The sequence below is a fragment of the Lolium perenne genome, chromosome 3, assembly GCF_019359855.2.
Source record: "Lolium perenne isolate Kyuss_39 chromosome 3, Kyuss_2.0, whole genome shotgun sequence".
NCBI lineage: Eukaryota > Viridiplantae > Streptophyta > Magnoliopsida > Poales > Poaceae > Lolium > Lolium perenne.
Window position 1 is genome coordinate 127,392,208 of NC_067246.2, and position 15,213 is coordinate 127,407,420.

A 15,213-nucleotide genomic window follows, 5' to 3' on the forward strand; every position below is an offset into this window, starting at 1 on the left:
CCAAATGGCCTCAAACTATAGCATGGGCGGATCCAGACTATAGCCAAGGGGGGCAGCTGCCCCCACTCAATTTTCTGAAATCTTGTAATATGTTAAGCTAAAGGCTGGTTTGCCCGCACTTAGAAATGATATTTGCATCACTTATCATATGTTTTCCCATTTGAATCTTGTCAAATCCTAGGTTTGACCAAGATAATTTAAACAAGTTTAAAACATGAAAATGAAAATGGAAGCTTGTATCCTTCTTAGTCACTCTAAAATGAAGTTTTGGGAGGTTTTTGAAATTTCCATGTTTGAAACCCAAAACCACTTCTCTTCATGCTTGACTTCATAAACATGAAAATGAAGACTTTTGCTAACGGAGGGAGTAAGCACTCTTGCTATCAAAAGTACCAAACGATGCATACCAAAATGATTTTTTAGAGGAATACTAGTTCGGATTATATAATTTTATATTAGCAGGCCAAATCGAACCCCGTAGTTGGATTTTCAGAAATTGATCCATAGTACTGGGCAAAACCCTAGTTTTAAGCTTATTTAATAATAGATTTGTAGGTCGATTTTTTTACGTTATTATTATTATTACTAGGCAGCACATGTGTTTGCCCGTCCAGTGAAACTCTTTCATTTCATTTTTCTTTTCCGCAAGGTCGGGAGTCGGAGGAAGAGGGATCACACGGGAGGAGACGAAGGGAGAGCAGTCACGGGGCCCCACTTATTTATGGTGTCTACATTTTTTCGGGTGATGCTGACTGTTGTGCAGGGTTGTCAGTGCGCAGGGGGTGCGAGCGAGCGAGGCCGAGAATGAGAGAGAGATTTTTCACTACAAGAGAATTGGCCCGTAGAGACACTATTTTGGCCCCATAGAGACACTTATTTTGTCTCTACATAGTTTTAGGGACATTGTCCACAATGTCACAAAAGTGTCACTACGTGCAGTGTGTCTTAGACCGTAGAGTCACTTTGCAAAATGTCAATATATAACATAGGGTCACCTTGTAGAGACACCAAGTTGTGTATTTACACATATATAGGCACTTCAAAGATACACTTGGAATATGTGTGTACACGTATAGAGGCATTTTCATACCGCATTTTAACTTGTCTCTAAAATTATAGATACCTTTTGTTGTGACAATTTATCCATCTCTAAAATGTAGAGACATTTTAATGAGGCATTTATTTAGTCTCTAGAAATATATAAAGACATTGCATAGAGACATTCGTATTGTCCATTTCAATAATGTAGAGACACTTGTTATGGCGTTATATTATGTCTGCGTAAATATAAAGGCATTGCGTAGAGACATTCATAATGTCTCTTTCGATAATGTAGAGGCATTTGTTATGGCATCTTATTAAGTCTCCATAAATATAAAGGCATTGCGTAGAGACACTCATAATATCCCTTTCAATAATGTAGAGGCACTTGTTATGGCATTTTAATCTTATCCTGAGATATATAGTCCATGTAGAGGCATTTTGGCATGTCTGAAAAAGCAATATCATATAGGAGTTCTCTTGTGTCATCCTTAGATACTCTACAATGTATCATTCCAGTATGTTTTCTCTCTCAAAAATAGGAAGTATCAAAATTCACTAGAAACATAATACACATGTATACCAAATATATTACAACACATGAACAAAATACAATTGAGTACACATTTGATAATTTCAGTATAAATATACTGAGGGTTCAATGATTGATAAAAGAAACACAAATATTGAACTTAAAAACAGACCACAACACCTAAGTGTGAGCGCTAGATGTTCATGAAAGAAAAAACAGAAAACTAAACATGTTGTGAGCACGAGATAACCTCCCCTTGCTAGGCAACATCACACGAAAAACTAAATAGCATAGTATTTAAAATAATACACACTGCTCTTCCGCTCTTGTGAAATGATCAGCACTTCGAGTTCCCCTGATCTCTTGTCACACTACAATCACCAAACCAATGTAAGTATAGTCTAAAGAACAAATTGCTGATATAGATTGTTGTGTTGCTCCTATCACAAGTGAAAAAAACAAACAGATTACCTTTGTGAAATTTACTTGCATTGCAAGATCAGAAGACATGTTACCTTAGTTTGAAACATCTTTTACTCTCTTAACCTACAAAATGAATAGTTGTCCTTGAGACACTTGATATGCACAAACATCGATTTCTTTGCGAATAAGCAGTCATGATTTAATTACAAGTAATATTAATTAAAATGCATTAATTCAACTTACATGAGTAGATGGCCAAGCAATGCAATGACCAATAGCATCTTCTACAGTTTGGATATCTTCAAATGGTCGAGGCAGTTCTTCACATCCAAGTTTACTAACATTTAGAACACTGATTGCCCAAAATGAGTCACCCAATGTATCCCCTTGAACCATATATTTGCTATCTCTACTTTTTAAGATTCCTTTACCAACCACCAAGCCTTTAGTTCTTGGGGCCAATGAGAGCAAGATGACAATTTTTTGTTTCTACAAATAAACAGAAAAATTAATTTATATCAGGATGTGACTTATCTCTAAAATGTAAGGATACATCAAATTCGTGTACTTTGTCTGTTTAGATGATGAAGCAATCTAAAAATTACAAAATGTTCATGATCATAACCCTGTGCAACGATCAAACCTAGAGAATATAAGTGCACCACAACATGACCATAAACATATGCAACGATTGAACTAAATTGTTTTTCTGTGTTGGCTATTGCTACACATAGGTAGCTAAATATTTTACAGTGCAAACGACAAAAAAAATACTTGGCATAGTCTATCAAGAGGCGAAAGGCAGGGATCGTAATAAGAAGGCACCTCAAGAACATAGCATGGCACAAGCCCAAGTTTCAGGGGTGCAAATCTAAACAAATAACTGGGAAGTAAATATGATGCTAAAGTATTATTTTGCACACATAAATAGGTAAGTATGGTTATTTACCATTTCTAAAACCATCCTGGACACACGGCTGTAAAAGTCTAACAATGGAGTGGATGCATGCATAATTACACATAGGGCAAGGTGGATAAGCAATTTTTTACTATGATCTGCAAGCTATGGTTGTTACAGATGATAGAAACATGACAAAGACAGGATGCAGTGGACAGATGTTGTAAAACGAGCATTGTGGTTGGGTTATCTATCAAAAGAAAGTTCAGCTCCTAACTAATAATGACATGGATTGATACAATACTATGGAGACAAAAATCAGGTGTGTGCACATAAATCGCTCGACTCGCTATCGCTTCTTTAGACCCTTAGGTGGGGTGGCTGCCACACATTGAATATGAATTAAGTTGAGTGACTTATAAAACTACTTCATAGCGTGTTCAAGTTCTAATAATTAGGCCATCTGTACTGGTATGTAGTAGTACGATGCAAGTCCTCCCTTAAAGCTGTCACCAAGATTTTTGTAGAGCATGGGTATCTAACTAGTTCATGTAAAGTAGCAGTTTGCCCATAGGCATGTAGTGTTTTTGCATATTGTTTAGCTGCCTATGGTGTGTATGGGGAATAAAAGCTATCACATATGGCATGATCTGTTTTCAAGTTATGTAAAAGACCATGTCGCTAGAATTATGTCCATCTCGCCTAGTTAATGGTATACAATGTGTTAAAACTACTAAATGTAATGATTATTATACCTTTCGTGCAGTCTTATGTTTTGGTACTTCCTTTGTTGTGGATGTGGATGCCTATAGTAGACCAAACAAAATGAAAACAACAAAACAAGATTAGGTTATGCATAATAACATGATGGCAAATACATATGAAAACTTGTGAAAATAATTCCATAAAGCACCTTCACTGATCTTTGTTCATGTGGTGAGGATGAATTCTGGAAATGTTCTGTATCTTTAGCAGCACGCACACGCTGCATTATCAATAAAAATGCTTAGTAGGTTAGCCATTCCAAAGCATACAGTGTAATGAACCTACTTCTGCAGACATGTTCAGTGAGGAAGAATAATGTCCAAGCCAGAAAATATAATGATGTAGTGGATATAGCAGTACTATGAACTTACTAACAGAGAGTACATTAAAAGTGTATTTTACTAAAATCCAAATGACGAAAGGACAACCAGCAATACAACCTTTGTATTTTTGTTGGAAGTTTGAACAACTTCATTGGATTTAGCAGTCTCATTAACACTATGTTGGATAACATTGTTGAGTCTTTTCGAAATGCTCGCCTATGGGAGAAACATGATAAAAATAGCTTAAAATCAATGTTTTTTATTTCATTGAAAGAAGCATATATATTCATACAATACAACATGTAGAATCTCCAAAAAAAGGATACAAATACCGGATGTGAAGTTTCTTCAAGTGATTCCTTCCTTGTGGGTGCCTAGAATTTTGAGAAAAATGTAGTGGGGAATGATTTATGAAGTATTTGGTGAGGTACACCAAATAAGTTAGAACAACAATCCTAGAAGAAGTTGAGAATAGCGCACCTCCTCAGTTCCATTTCCAGGATTCTGAGATGTAGGTTCATTTGCAACTATTGCTTCCTGCAATTTATCAAATTTTCAAATATATTTACAATGTGTAATGAACCAAAATTTTAGTCAAACACACTAGGCGAGCATGAATAATTTGCATTTAAACAGAATTCCTAGTTGCAACCAGATGAAGCAGTTCTACTCCAGAGGTAAATGCAGCCGAACAATAACCAGTCGTAACACCCATTTATTATGATAAAAGTAGTGACATGGTCTGCAACGTAACCTTTGGATCACTTCCTGTAGTATGAATGTTGGCCATGGGTCTTTCAACACCATCAACCTCATAATCACCACCAAATCTATCTGAGATGTTCATCTATAAAAGAGTAAGAGAACTTTTTCTGAAATGACATATTAAGTGAAATGAAGCAAAGCAGACATGAATGTCAGCAATGAGAATAGTACTATAACCTTACAGCAAAGAGTCCACAAAAAAGAGTGAAAACTAGGGCTTTACCGTGATGTTATTGGACTGGAGCATGGGGGCTGGATCCTCCGGTTGGTTACCCTTCTTGATCTATCAAAGAATAACAAGAACAAGTTCTTGAAATGGTTGAACAAGCAAAGTAAATAGACATGAATGTCAGCATCAGAAGGTACTAACTTCATTTCCAGCAGTCATCACATCGTTCATCCAATCTTCACCGGGATGGTTTCGTGCCATAAAAGCACACATTCTTCCCATGAGTCCAGTAACATTCTTCAGATCAGCTTTCATTTCTTGAAGTTTGTTTTGAACCATGACTTCACTTGATGCCCCTGGAAAAGAAGTTGAGCCTCGACATAACCTTGCATCGCCCCAGTACTTCTCGTCATAGTATGTACCAATTGTTGAATCTTTTGCTATAACATCATCAAACACTTTGTCATAATCTTCTGGTGATAGCTTCCCATTTTTCTTCCTCTCAAGAATTGCTAACTCCTTCCGAGCTTTATGCTTCAAAATAAAAGGGAAGATCAGAAAATGACATAAATTAGCGGACAAGGATAGACTATGAGAGAAAAATGGTACCATCAGTTGTTGGACATTCTCATTTGTATATGTTCCATCCTTCTTCTTATGAGCTTCATCCCATAGATCAATTTTGCTGACAGGTCCTTTATTCTTGACTTCCTGTACAACAAAGTATAACTTAGAACTAACTAAAGATTAAAGTAATAATACGTTCAAAGAAAAATATACTACCATCTCTTTTTTCAATCTTGCGTGGCTTTTCCTTCCGGTGGTGTGTGAATGGCGTTGTTGCTTTCCAGCTTCAGAGTTCCTCTCACATGTTTTCTGGGCAAAGCAAGTTCAGTTAGCAAAAATAGAACTAAGCGTTTAGTTGATTCACTCGTAAAAAGGCAAACATATACATAACTGTGTGTTGCTCCTGGCACCAAGTCTCAAGTAGTGTTATCCACTGATGTTTATTAACACCGTCAGGAACTCGTCTCATGATTCGATCTAGTGACCACTTATTTGGCTTATAGTACTCTTTCTTCAAGGAAGACTTGTAATCTCTCCATCCTTTGTTGACAATCTTCAATATCCATCCTTCTGTAGTGTACTTTGTCTCCTCAGGGTACACAAATTTTGTCTAAAAATAAAAGCAATAGTTAGGACAAAAGCACTAATAAATTAAGGAAATCCTTTAGATAAATTGTACCTCAACATAAGTGATGAGATTCTTCTTTGGCTTTCGCATTAGCTTGTTGTCCCATCTTGGGATATGTAGTGGCACATGGGAAGAATTCTTGGCCAGACCACGAAGAAATGAACCAAGAAGGCCAGCTGACCTTTGGTTTGGAACGCCATTTTCATCAGTTTCAACAATTACCTTTCCACCAGATTTAATGTTCATCACATTAGATACTGTGAAACGACCCCTATACTCTTGAATAACTCCATTGGGCCCTACATATCAATGTGTAGAACATAAGCACCAACTTGCAAAATAATTGGAAAACTATGTGGAGTAATATGGAACCTACAGACTATTTTAATGGATCCAGATTCTGCAGAAACTCCAGAAATTGTAGTGTCAAGTTCTGCAAGATCTTGATACTCATTTTCTGAATCTACTAGGGGATCCTGCAAAATCTCCTCATCTTCATCCCCATTCTGTAGGGGTTCCAGAGGATCATCTAAATCCCCATGATCATGATCTTCCAAATTAGATACTGACTTCCTTGGCCGCTTGTGCTTCTTCTGCATTTCGTGTTAAAACAGAGTTACATGATCAATCAATAAAATCATTGTACTCTGGTGTGGTACGAGTTCTCTATAATGCAAGTTCCTTTATGATGCAATGTTCATATTAGATTCTTCTTCTCTTCGAAGATGAAAAACTATTCTAGCATAGATCCGTCCTATAACTTGCAATTATTTTTGGAAGAATAACTCATCAATGTGTAGGACACTATAACAATCTATTATATCCATCACCAACAGCTTATGTCTCGATGATCTATGCTCTATAGTATCTAGAGATAACCTCCATTACAATGCTCATTTATATAAAGAAAAGGAACAATGTGTATCTGAGAAGAAGAAATCATACTGGATGTACACTAGGGTCAGCCCAACGCCTCTTCATAGCTTCCGACTCATGATCTAATTCATCTCTATCTGTCTCATGGTCGCTTTCATTTGATGACTCAGTATCATATCCCTCCATTGCATCATCACTTGATCCAGTGTGGGTTGGTGCAGCAAAATGAACACCCGTGTTCAAACTAGCAGTACGCTTCTCGACAAAAAAGGTCAACTTCCGATCAGCTTCATGTTCAAGCAGCATCTTACCCACATCGTTGTCATTACTAATTTTAACCAAACATGCCTTATGACGTCCATGGCTATCTCTTTTGCAGTACAGAGCATCACTTGTTGTGTACCCATACTTCTCAACCATACCAAAAATGTCGAAATAGCATATCAGGTCTCTGTCCATTGTTTGTTCAACAAAATTCTGATGAGATGGAGCATCCTTCATGAACAAGTTCACGGTCCACGAGTCGTCCCCCATCCTGTCAAAGAGCATATATGTGCTTGTTAATCATTCCCGTGGATGAAAGTACGTCTTGCCTACTTCTTTCCTTAAGCAAACATATGTAGTTTTTAAAAGATTTCAGAAAAGGTTGAGCAATAGAGATCCTTCTGAGCTAATTATATATAGAGGTTCAACTATATTTTTTATGTTGCCACGGGAAAAAGTAATTAAGTGAATGTAGTCAAAGGTAACAAAACATGACTAATCGATAACATGGAGTATCAGGTGTCATCCTTGATTATCACAATGCCAAAAAAAATATTCTTCAAATAACCATATATGTTTAATCCCCATCAAATCTGAATTATTATGCTAGTTTGCATATTTAATTAGCAGGGAGACAAAGCATCACATCTAGCTGCAACAATTAGCATGATACTTCGCCAATCTTACTACGTCTTGTCCTATCTGAATACATCAATTAGGATTGATCGCTGCCCACCGGTGAGCGAAAACAATTAACCAACTCCCGGATAAATAGTCATCTAGAAATTGTAAAGCAACAAGCAAATACCGATGTGTTAAAAAAAGCTAGGTTTGGCTCTTGTCCAAGAACGACAAACGAGTCATATACAATCAAATTCATCGGTGCGACTTGAATTACCTGGCTAGCTCACTGTACAGATGCAGCTTCCAAGATAGAACAACAAAGGCACCCGCCACCAGAGGGGATTGAGGAAGATGATTAATGGAAGAGATGGATCAGGGGGAGACGCTCCAGTATTTGCAAGAGATGAATCGCGGGGAAGCGATGGGCTACCAGATGAAAAAAAACTTCAATAGAGATGGTACCGGCGAGGAGGGCATCTCTGCAGCCCGATTGCTAGATGATTTTGTGTGCTCTCTCAGCTGCCATCAATCGTGATTGTTTTGTGGAGGATGAGGTGGAAGTTACAGCGGATTGGGGGGCATGGTGCTAGTGGGTCGTGCAGCGGAAAAGGGAAACACCAAAATTGGTCGATTTGAGCGCCAGATTTTGGCGCCATCCCGCCCTATCTTTTAGCGAGGATTTGGAGTTTTGGACTGTAAGCACTATCGGTAGAGCAGGAGGAAGGTTACTGGTCTGGTGTCCGACGCAGGCTCGCAGCGGCGGGCGGCGACAGAGATGATGTTGGCCAGAAGAAGAAGGGGAATTTTATTATTTGCCCCACTTTACTTGGGTAGTATACGATTTGCCCTCTTTTACTTTGACTTCAACTTTTTGCCACTCTTTACTTTGGTAAATTTATTATTTGCCCTTTTCAATTATTTTCTTTGCTTTGAGGATTTAGGAAAAATGTCAAAGACAGAGCTACCCCTGTCGTTTAGATCAACGGGGAAGAACCCTAGTTAGATGTCGCCGCCGCCGCCGCCGCTCGCAGCACCTTGGCCGGCCTAGCTGCATTTACATGCCTGCCTCCTCCTCCCCGACCCCTCCTGCAGCGTACCTCGCTCATCTTCATCTATGTCCCTGTCCCTCCTCGTCACCGCCCACGGCGCCATCCCCGTGCGTGCGCCGCCGCTTGGAGCCTCGTCTCCGCGCTCCAACTGGATGAGGGAAGCTGGAGACCGGGGCAGGCGTTTATTGCGGTCAAGGCCCCGTTGTCGCCTCGCCTGCCACCGTTGTAAAATAAAGAGCGCCCCCTCCTTCCATCGCTTCCACATTCCAATCTCGTCGCCGTTCTCGACAATCGCCGCCTCCTTCCTCCCTCTCGCCACATTCCAATGTCGTCCTCCCGCAACCTTGGTGCCATGGTTTTTCCGAGTTGATTGTCGTTTAATGGTCACCCCATGATACGGAGGTGCAAAAACTATGGTTTTTGGGGCAGAACGAGGCAAACTTGGCCAAAAGATAGCAAACCACCATGGAATGTGCCAATTTTTGGCACACTTGTGCATGGTGGCATGGCACAACCTTGGTGGCTTGGTTTTCCAAGTTGGTTGTATGTTTCATGGTCACCAAGGTATGAAGATGCCGAAACAAGGGTTTTTGGGGCAGAACGAGGCAAACTTGGCTAAAAGATAGCAAACCACCATGGAATGTGCCAATTTTTGACACACTTGTGCATGGTGGCATGGAACAACCTTGGTGGCTACCATGTTAAGGCATTATCTAAAATGTCTTCTATAGTGTCTGTACATAATTGCTAAGAGACACCATAGGTAGTGTCTCTACGGACATGTCTCTGTACTTAAGGCATTTGCTAAATGTCTCATTTAATGTCTTCACATAATTGATAAGAGGCATAACCTGGAGTGCCTCTACGAATACGTCTCTACTGTTAAGACATTTTTAGAAATGTCTTTTTTAATGTATTTACAAAACTGTTAAGAGGCATAACATGGAGTGCCTCTACGAATACGTCTCTACTGCTAAGGCATTCTCTAAAATGTCTCTTTTAATGTCTTTACATAAGTGATAAGATACATAATACAAAGTGTCTCTATAAATACGTCTCTACTGTTAAGACACTCCCTACAACGCCTCTCATAGTGTCTTTACATAGTGATTGGATAAGTTGTTAAGAGACATAATAGATAGTGTCTCTAGGGATATGTCTCTACAGCATGTTTTTGTTGTAGTGTTTTTTAGAGGGACAACCGAATGATCCTGAAGGACCCAGATTTTCCAATACGCATCAGAGCACAGTTTACAGCAGGACACAAAATAAACAGGAAATTACGTCTAAATCCCTAACATTTACATGGTAGACCCCAGACTGAAGGCAAGAAATGCGATCGGGTCCTTAACAGCCACCGTCCGGATTGATCCTCGTCGGAGCCGGGCACGAACAACTTGGCGCGACCAAATCGGCATGGCTACAAAGCCTGCACACCATGGCCTCCGAGCTGAGCTAGAAACGCCCTGCCAAAACCGGAAGCCAACGGAGGTGCATAATTGGAGAGATGGAGAGAGAGAGAGAGAGTCTTGATGCCTCTCTCTTGACAAAGAAGATGGCTGGGAGTTTGCCTACCTAGCGTACGTGACTTGTGCTCACTGAAGTGTGGGACCTCACGCATGGGAACCACACGTAAGTGACAGACTTGTTGCTCTAATAACTCGGGTGATTATTATATTGTATTAGTACATAGTTTCCTATGGATCCTTCTTAGTCACTCCAAAATGAAGCTTTTGGGAGGTTTTTGAAATTTCCATGTTTGAAACCAAAACGACTTCTCTTCATGCATGCTTGACTTCATAAGACAGAGTTTAGCTAGGGGTATGGGGTAGATACATGATTTTCCTGGTTTGAATATGTCTAGACCTTGTTTATCAACTTAATTGAATGCTTACTATATGACATAAGAAGACTATGTGCCTTGTTTTTTCATTTTTTTAATTTTTTCCTAAAATTTGTATACCCATTTGAATCTTGGTCAAATCCTAGGTTTCACCAAGATTTGAATAAGTTTAAAACATGAATATGAAAATGTAAGCATGTATGCTTCTTAGTCACTCCAAAATGAAGCTCTTGGGAGGGTTTTTGAAATTTCCATGTTCGAAACCAAAAACCACATATCTTCATGCTTGACTTCGTGGAAATGTAGTTTAGGGTTAGGGGGAAGATACATGATTTTTCTTGTTTGGATATGTCTAGACCTTGTTTATCAACTTAATTGAATGCTTACTATATGACATAAGAAGACCTTTTTCATTTATTTATTTTTGAATTTTTATGCCCATTTGAATCTTTTGGTCAAATCCTAGGTTTAACCAAGATTTAAACAAGTTTAAGACATGAAAATGAAAAGGGAAGCCTGCATCCTTCTTAGTCACTCTAAAATGAATTTTTTAAGAGGTTTTTGAAATTTCCATGTTTAATTTGAAACCCAAAACCACTTCTCTTCATGATTGACTTCATAAGACAGAGTTTAGGGTTAGGGGTAGATACGTACATACATGATTTTTTCTGGTTTGAATATGTCTAGACATTTTGTTTATCAACTTTAATGCTTTACTATATGATCGACATAAGAATGCTATGTGCTTTGGTTTTTCATTCTTTTGATTTTTTATGAATTTTTATGCCCATTTGAATCTTGGTCAAATCCTAGGTTTGACAATGATTTAAACAAGTTTAAAACATGAATATGAAAATTAAGCATCTGTCCTTCTTAAGTCACTCCAAAATGTAACTCTTGGGAGGGTTTTTGAAATTTCCATGTTTGAAACCAAAAACCACTTCTCTTCATGCATGCTTGACTTCATAAGACAGAGTTTAGGGTTAGGGGTAGATATATACATGATTTTCTAGTCTGAATATGTCTAGACCTTGTTTATCAACTTGAATGCTTACTATATATATGACATAAGAATGCTATGTCCTTTGTTTTTTCATTCTTTTGATTTTTTCCTGAAATTGTATGCCCATTTGAATCTTTTGGTCAAATCCTAGGTTTGACCAAGATTTAAACAAGTTTAAAACATGAAAATGAAAAGGGAAGCCTGCATCCTTCTTAGTCACTCTAAAATTAACTTAATTGAGCTTGCTTACTATATGACATAAGAAGACTATGTGTGCCTTGGTTTTTCATTTTTTGATTTTTTTTAAATTCTTATGCCCATTTGAATCTTGGCAAAATCGTAGGTTTGACCATGGTTTAAACAAATTTAAATCACGAATATGAAAATTAAGCATCTATCCTTCTGATTAGTCACTCCAAAATGTAAATCTTGGGAGGGTTCTTGAAATTTGCATGTTTGAAACCAAAAACCACTTCTCTTCATGCATGCTTGACTTCATAAGACAGAGTTTAGGGTTAGGGGTAGATATATACATGATTTTCGAGTTTGAATATGTCTAGACCTTGTTTATCAACTTTAATGCTTACTATATATATGACATAAGAATGCTATGTCCTTTGTTTTTTCATTCTTTTGATTTTTTCCTGAAATTTTATGCCCATTTGAATCTTTTGGTCAAATCCTAGGTTTGACCAAGATTTAAACAAGTTTAAAACATGAAAATGAAAAGGGAAGCCTGCATCCTTCTTAGTCACTCTAAAATGAACTTAATTGAGAATGCTTACTATATGACATAAGAAGACTATGTGTGCCTTGGTTTTTCATTTTTTGATTTTTTTTAAATTCTCATGCCCATTTGAATCTTGGCCAAATCCTAGGTTTGACCATGGTTTAAACAAATTTAAATCACGAATATAAAAATTAAGCATCTATCCTTCTTATTAGTCACTCCAAAATGTAAATCTTGGGAGGGTTCTTGAAATTTGCATGTTTGAAACCAAAAACCACTTCTCTTCATGCATGCTTGACTTCATAAGACAGAGTTTAGGGTTAGGGGTAGATATACACATGATTTTCTAGTTTGAATATGTCTAGACCTTGTTTATCAACTTAAATGCTTACTATATATATGACATAAGAATGCTATGTCCTTTGTTTTTTCATTCTTTTGATTTTTTCCTGAAATTTTATGCCCATTTGAATCTTTTGGTCAAATCCTAGGTTTGACCAAGATTTAAACAAGTTTAAAACATGAAAATGAAAAGGGAAGCCTGCATCCTTCTTAGTCACTCTAAAATCAACTTAATTGAGAATGCTTACTATATGACATAAGAAGACTATGTGTGCCTTGGTTTTTCATTTTTTTATTTTTTTTAAATTCTTATGCCCATTTGAATCTTGGCCAAATCCTAGGTTTGACCATGGTTTAAACAAATTTAAATCACGAATATAAAAATTAAGCATCTATCCTTCTTAGTCACTCCAAAATGTAAATCTTGGGAGGATTCTTGAAATTTGCATGTTTGAAACCAAAAACCACTTCTCTTCATGCATGCTTGACTTCATAAGATAGAGTTTAGGGTTAGGGGTAGATATACACATGATTTTCTAGTTTGAATATGTCTATACCTTGTTTATCAACTTGAATGCTTACTATATATATGACATAAGAATGCTATGTCCTTTGTTTTTTCATTCTTTTGATTTTTTCCTGAAATTTTATGCCCATTTGAGTCCTTTGGTCAAATCCTAGGTTTGACCAAGATTTAAACAAGTTTAAAACATGAAAATGAAAAGGGAAGACTGCATCCTTCTTAGTCACTCTAAAATCAACTTAATTGAGAATGCTTACTATATGACATAAGAAGACTATATGTGCCTTGGTTTTTCATTTTTTGATTTTTTTTAATTCTTATGCCCATTTGAATCTTGGCCAAATCCTAGGTTTGACCATGGTTTAAACAAATTTAAATCACGAATATAAAAATTAAGCATCTATCCTTCTTAGTCACTCCAAAATGTAAATTTTGGGAGGGTTCTTGAAATTTGCATGTTTGAAACCAAAAACCACTTCTCTTCATGCATGCTTGACTTCATAAGACAGAGTTTAGGGTTAGGGGTAGATATATACATGATTTTCTAGTTTGAATATGTCTAGATCTTGTTTATCAACTTGAATGCTTACTATATATATGACATAAGAATGCTATGTCCTTTGTTTTTTCATTCTTTTGATTTTTTCCTGAAATTTTATGCCCATTTGAATCTTTTGGTCAAATCCCAGGTTTGACCAAGATTTAAACAAGTTTAAAACATGAAAATGAAAAGGGAAGCCTGCATCCTTCTTAGTCACTCTAAAATCAACTTAATTGAGAATGCTTACTATATGACATAAGAAGACTATATGTGCCTTGGTTTTTCATTTTTTGATTTTTTTCATTCTTATGCCCATTTGAATCTTGGCCAAATCCTAGGTTTGACCATGGTTTAAACAAATTTAAATCACGAATATAAAAATTAAGCATCTATCCTTCTTAGTCACTCCAAAATGTAAATCTTGGGAGGGTTCTTGAAATTTGCATGTTTGAAACCAAAAACCACTTCTCTTCATGCATGCTTGACTTCATAAGACAGAGTTTAGGGTTAGGGGTAGATATACACATGATTTTCTAGTTTGAATATGTCTAGACCTTGTTTATCAACTTGAATGCTTACTATATATATGACATAAGAATGCTATGTCCTTTGTTTTTTCATTCTTTTGATTTTTTCCTGAAATTGTATGCCCATTTGAATCTTTTGGTCAAATCCTAGGTTTGACCAAGATTTAAACAAGTTTAAAACATGAAAATGAAAAGGGAAGCCTGCATCCTTCTTAGTCACTCTAAAATTAACTTAATTGAGATTGCTTACTATATGACATAAGAAGACTATGTGTGCCTTGGTTTTTCATTTTTTGATTTTTTTTAAATTCTTATGCCCATTTGAATCTTGGACAAATCCTAGGTTTGACCATGGTTTAAACAAATTTAAATCACGAATATGAAAATTAAGCATCTATCCTTCTTATTAGTCACTCCAAATTGTAAATCTTGGGAGGGTTCTTGAAATTTGCATGTTTGAAACCAAAAACCACTTCTCTTCATGCATGCTTGACTTCATAAGACAGAGTTTAGGGTTAGGGGTAGATATACACATGATTTTCTAGTTTGAATATGTCTAGACCTTGTTTATCAACTTGAATGCTTACTATATATATGACATAAGAATGCTATGTCCTTTGTTTTTTTCATTCTTTTGATTTTTTCCTGAAATTTTATGCCCATTTGAATCTTTTGGTCAAATCCTAGGTTTGACCAAGATTTAAACAAGTTTAAAACATGAAAATGAAAAGGGAAGCCTGCATCCTTCTTAGTCACTCTAAAATGAACTTAATTGAGAAT

At 36.9% G+C, this 15,213-nt stretch overlaps 1 protein-coding gene across 1 annotated transcript; it reads right to left on the reverse strand.

Annotated features, from left to right (window-relative positions):
* Window positions 1–1,611: 1,611 nt before the first annotated feature.
* On the reverse strand, window positions 1,612–8,591 carry LOC127342357 (uncharacterized). Its single transcript, XM_051368293.2, has 18 exons — window positions 8,150–8,591; window positions 7,057–7,522; window positions 6,488–6,704; window positions 6,163–6,410; window positions 5,875–6,093; window positions 5,700–5,792; window positions 5,526–5,627; window positions 5,118–5,450; window positions 4,971–5,030; window positions 4,737–4,829; window positions 4,463–4,519; window positions 4,315–4,356; window positions 4,100–4,198; window positions 3,808–3,879; window positions 3,650–3,700; window positions 2,240–2,485; window positions 2,045–2,119; window positions 1,612–1,944 (listed from the first exon to the last, which is right to left on the reverse strand). Exons 2-17 carry the CDS (start codon window positions 7,519–7,521, stop codon window positions 2,090–2,092), a joined length of 2,427 nt encoding a protein of 808 aa, XP_051224253.2. The 5' UTR covers window position 7,522; window positions 8,150–8,591; the 3' UTR covers window positions 1,612–1,944; window positions 2,045–2,089.
* Between the last annotated feature and the right edge of the window lie 6,622 nt (window positions 8,592–15,213).

What these genes read in the sequence shown, in the direction of transcription:
- LOC127342357 (XM_051368293.2), bottom strand. Translation starts at nt 7,521, where the DNA reads ATGGGGGACGACTCGTGGACCGTGAACTTGTTCATGAAGGATGCTCCA. An exon ending in CAAGATTGAAAAAAGAGATG is followed by an intron (nt 5,628 to 5,699) that starts GTAGTATATTTT and finishes TTTGTTGTACAG; the next exon opens with GAAGTCAAGAATAAAGGACC. An exon ending in TTGAAGAAACTTCACATCCG is followed by an intron (nt 4,199 to 4,314) that starts GTATTTGTATCC and finishes TTTCTCCCATAG; the next exon opens with GCGAGCATTTCGAAAAGACT.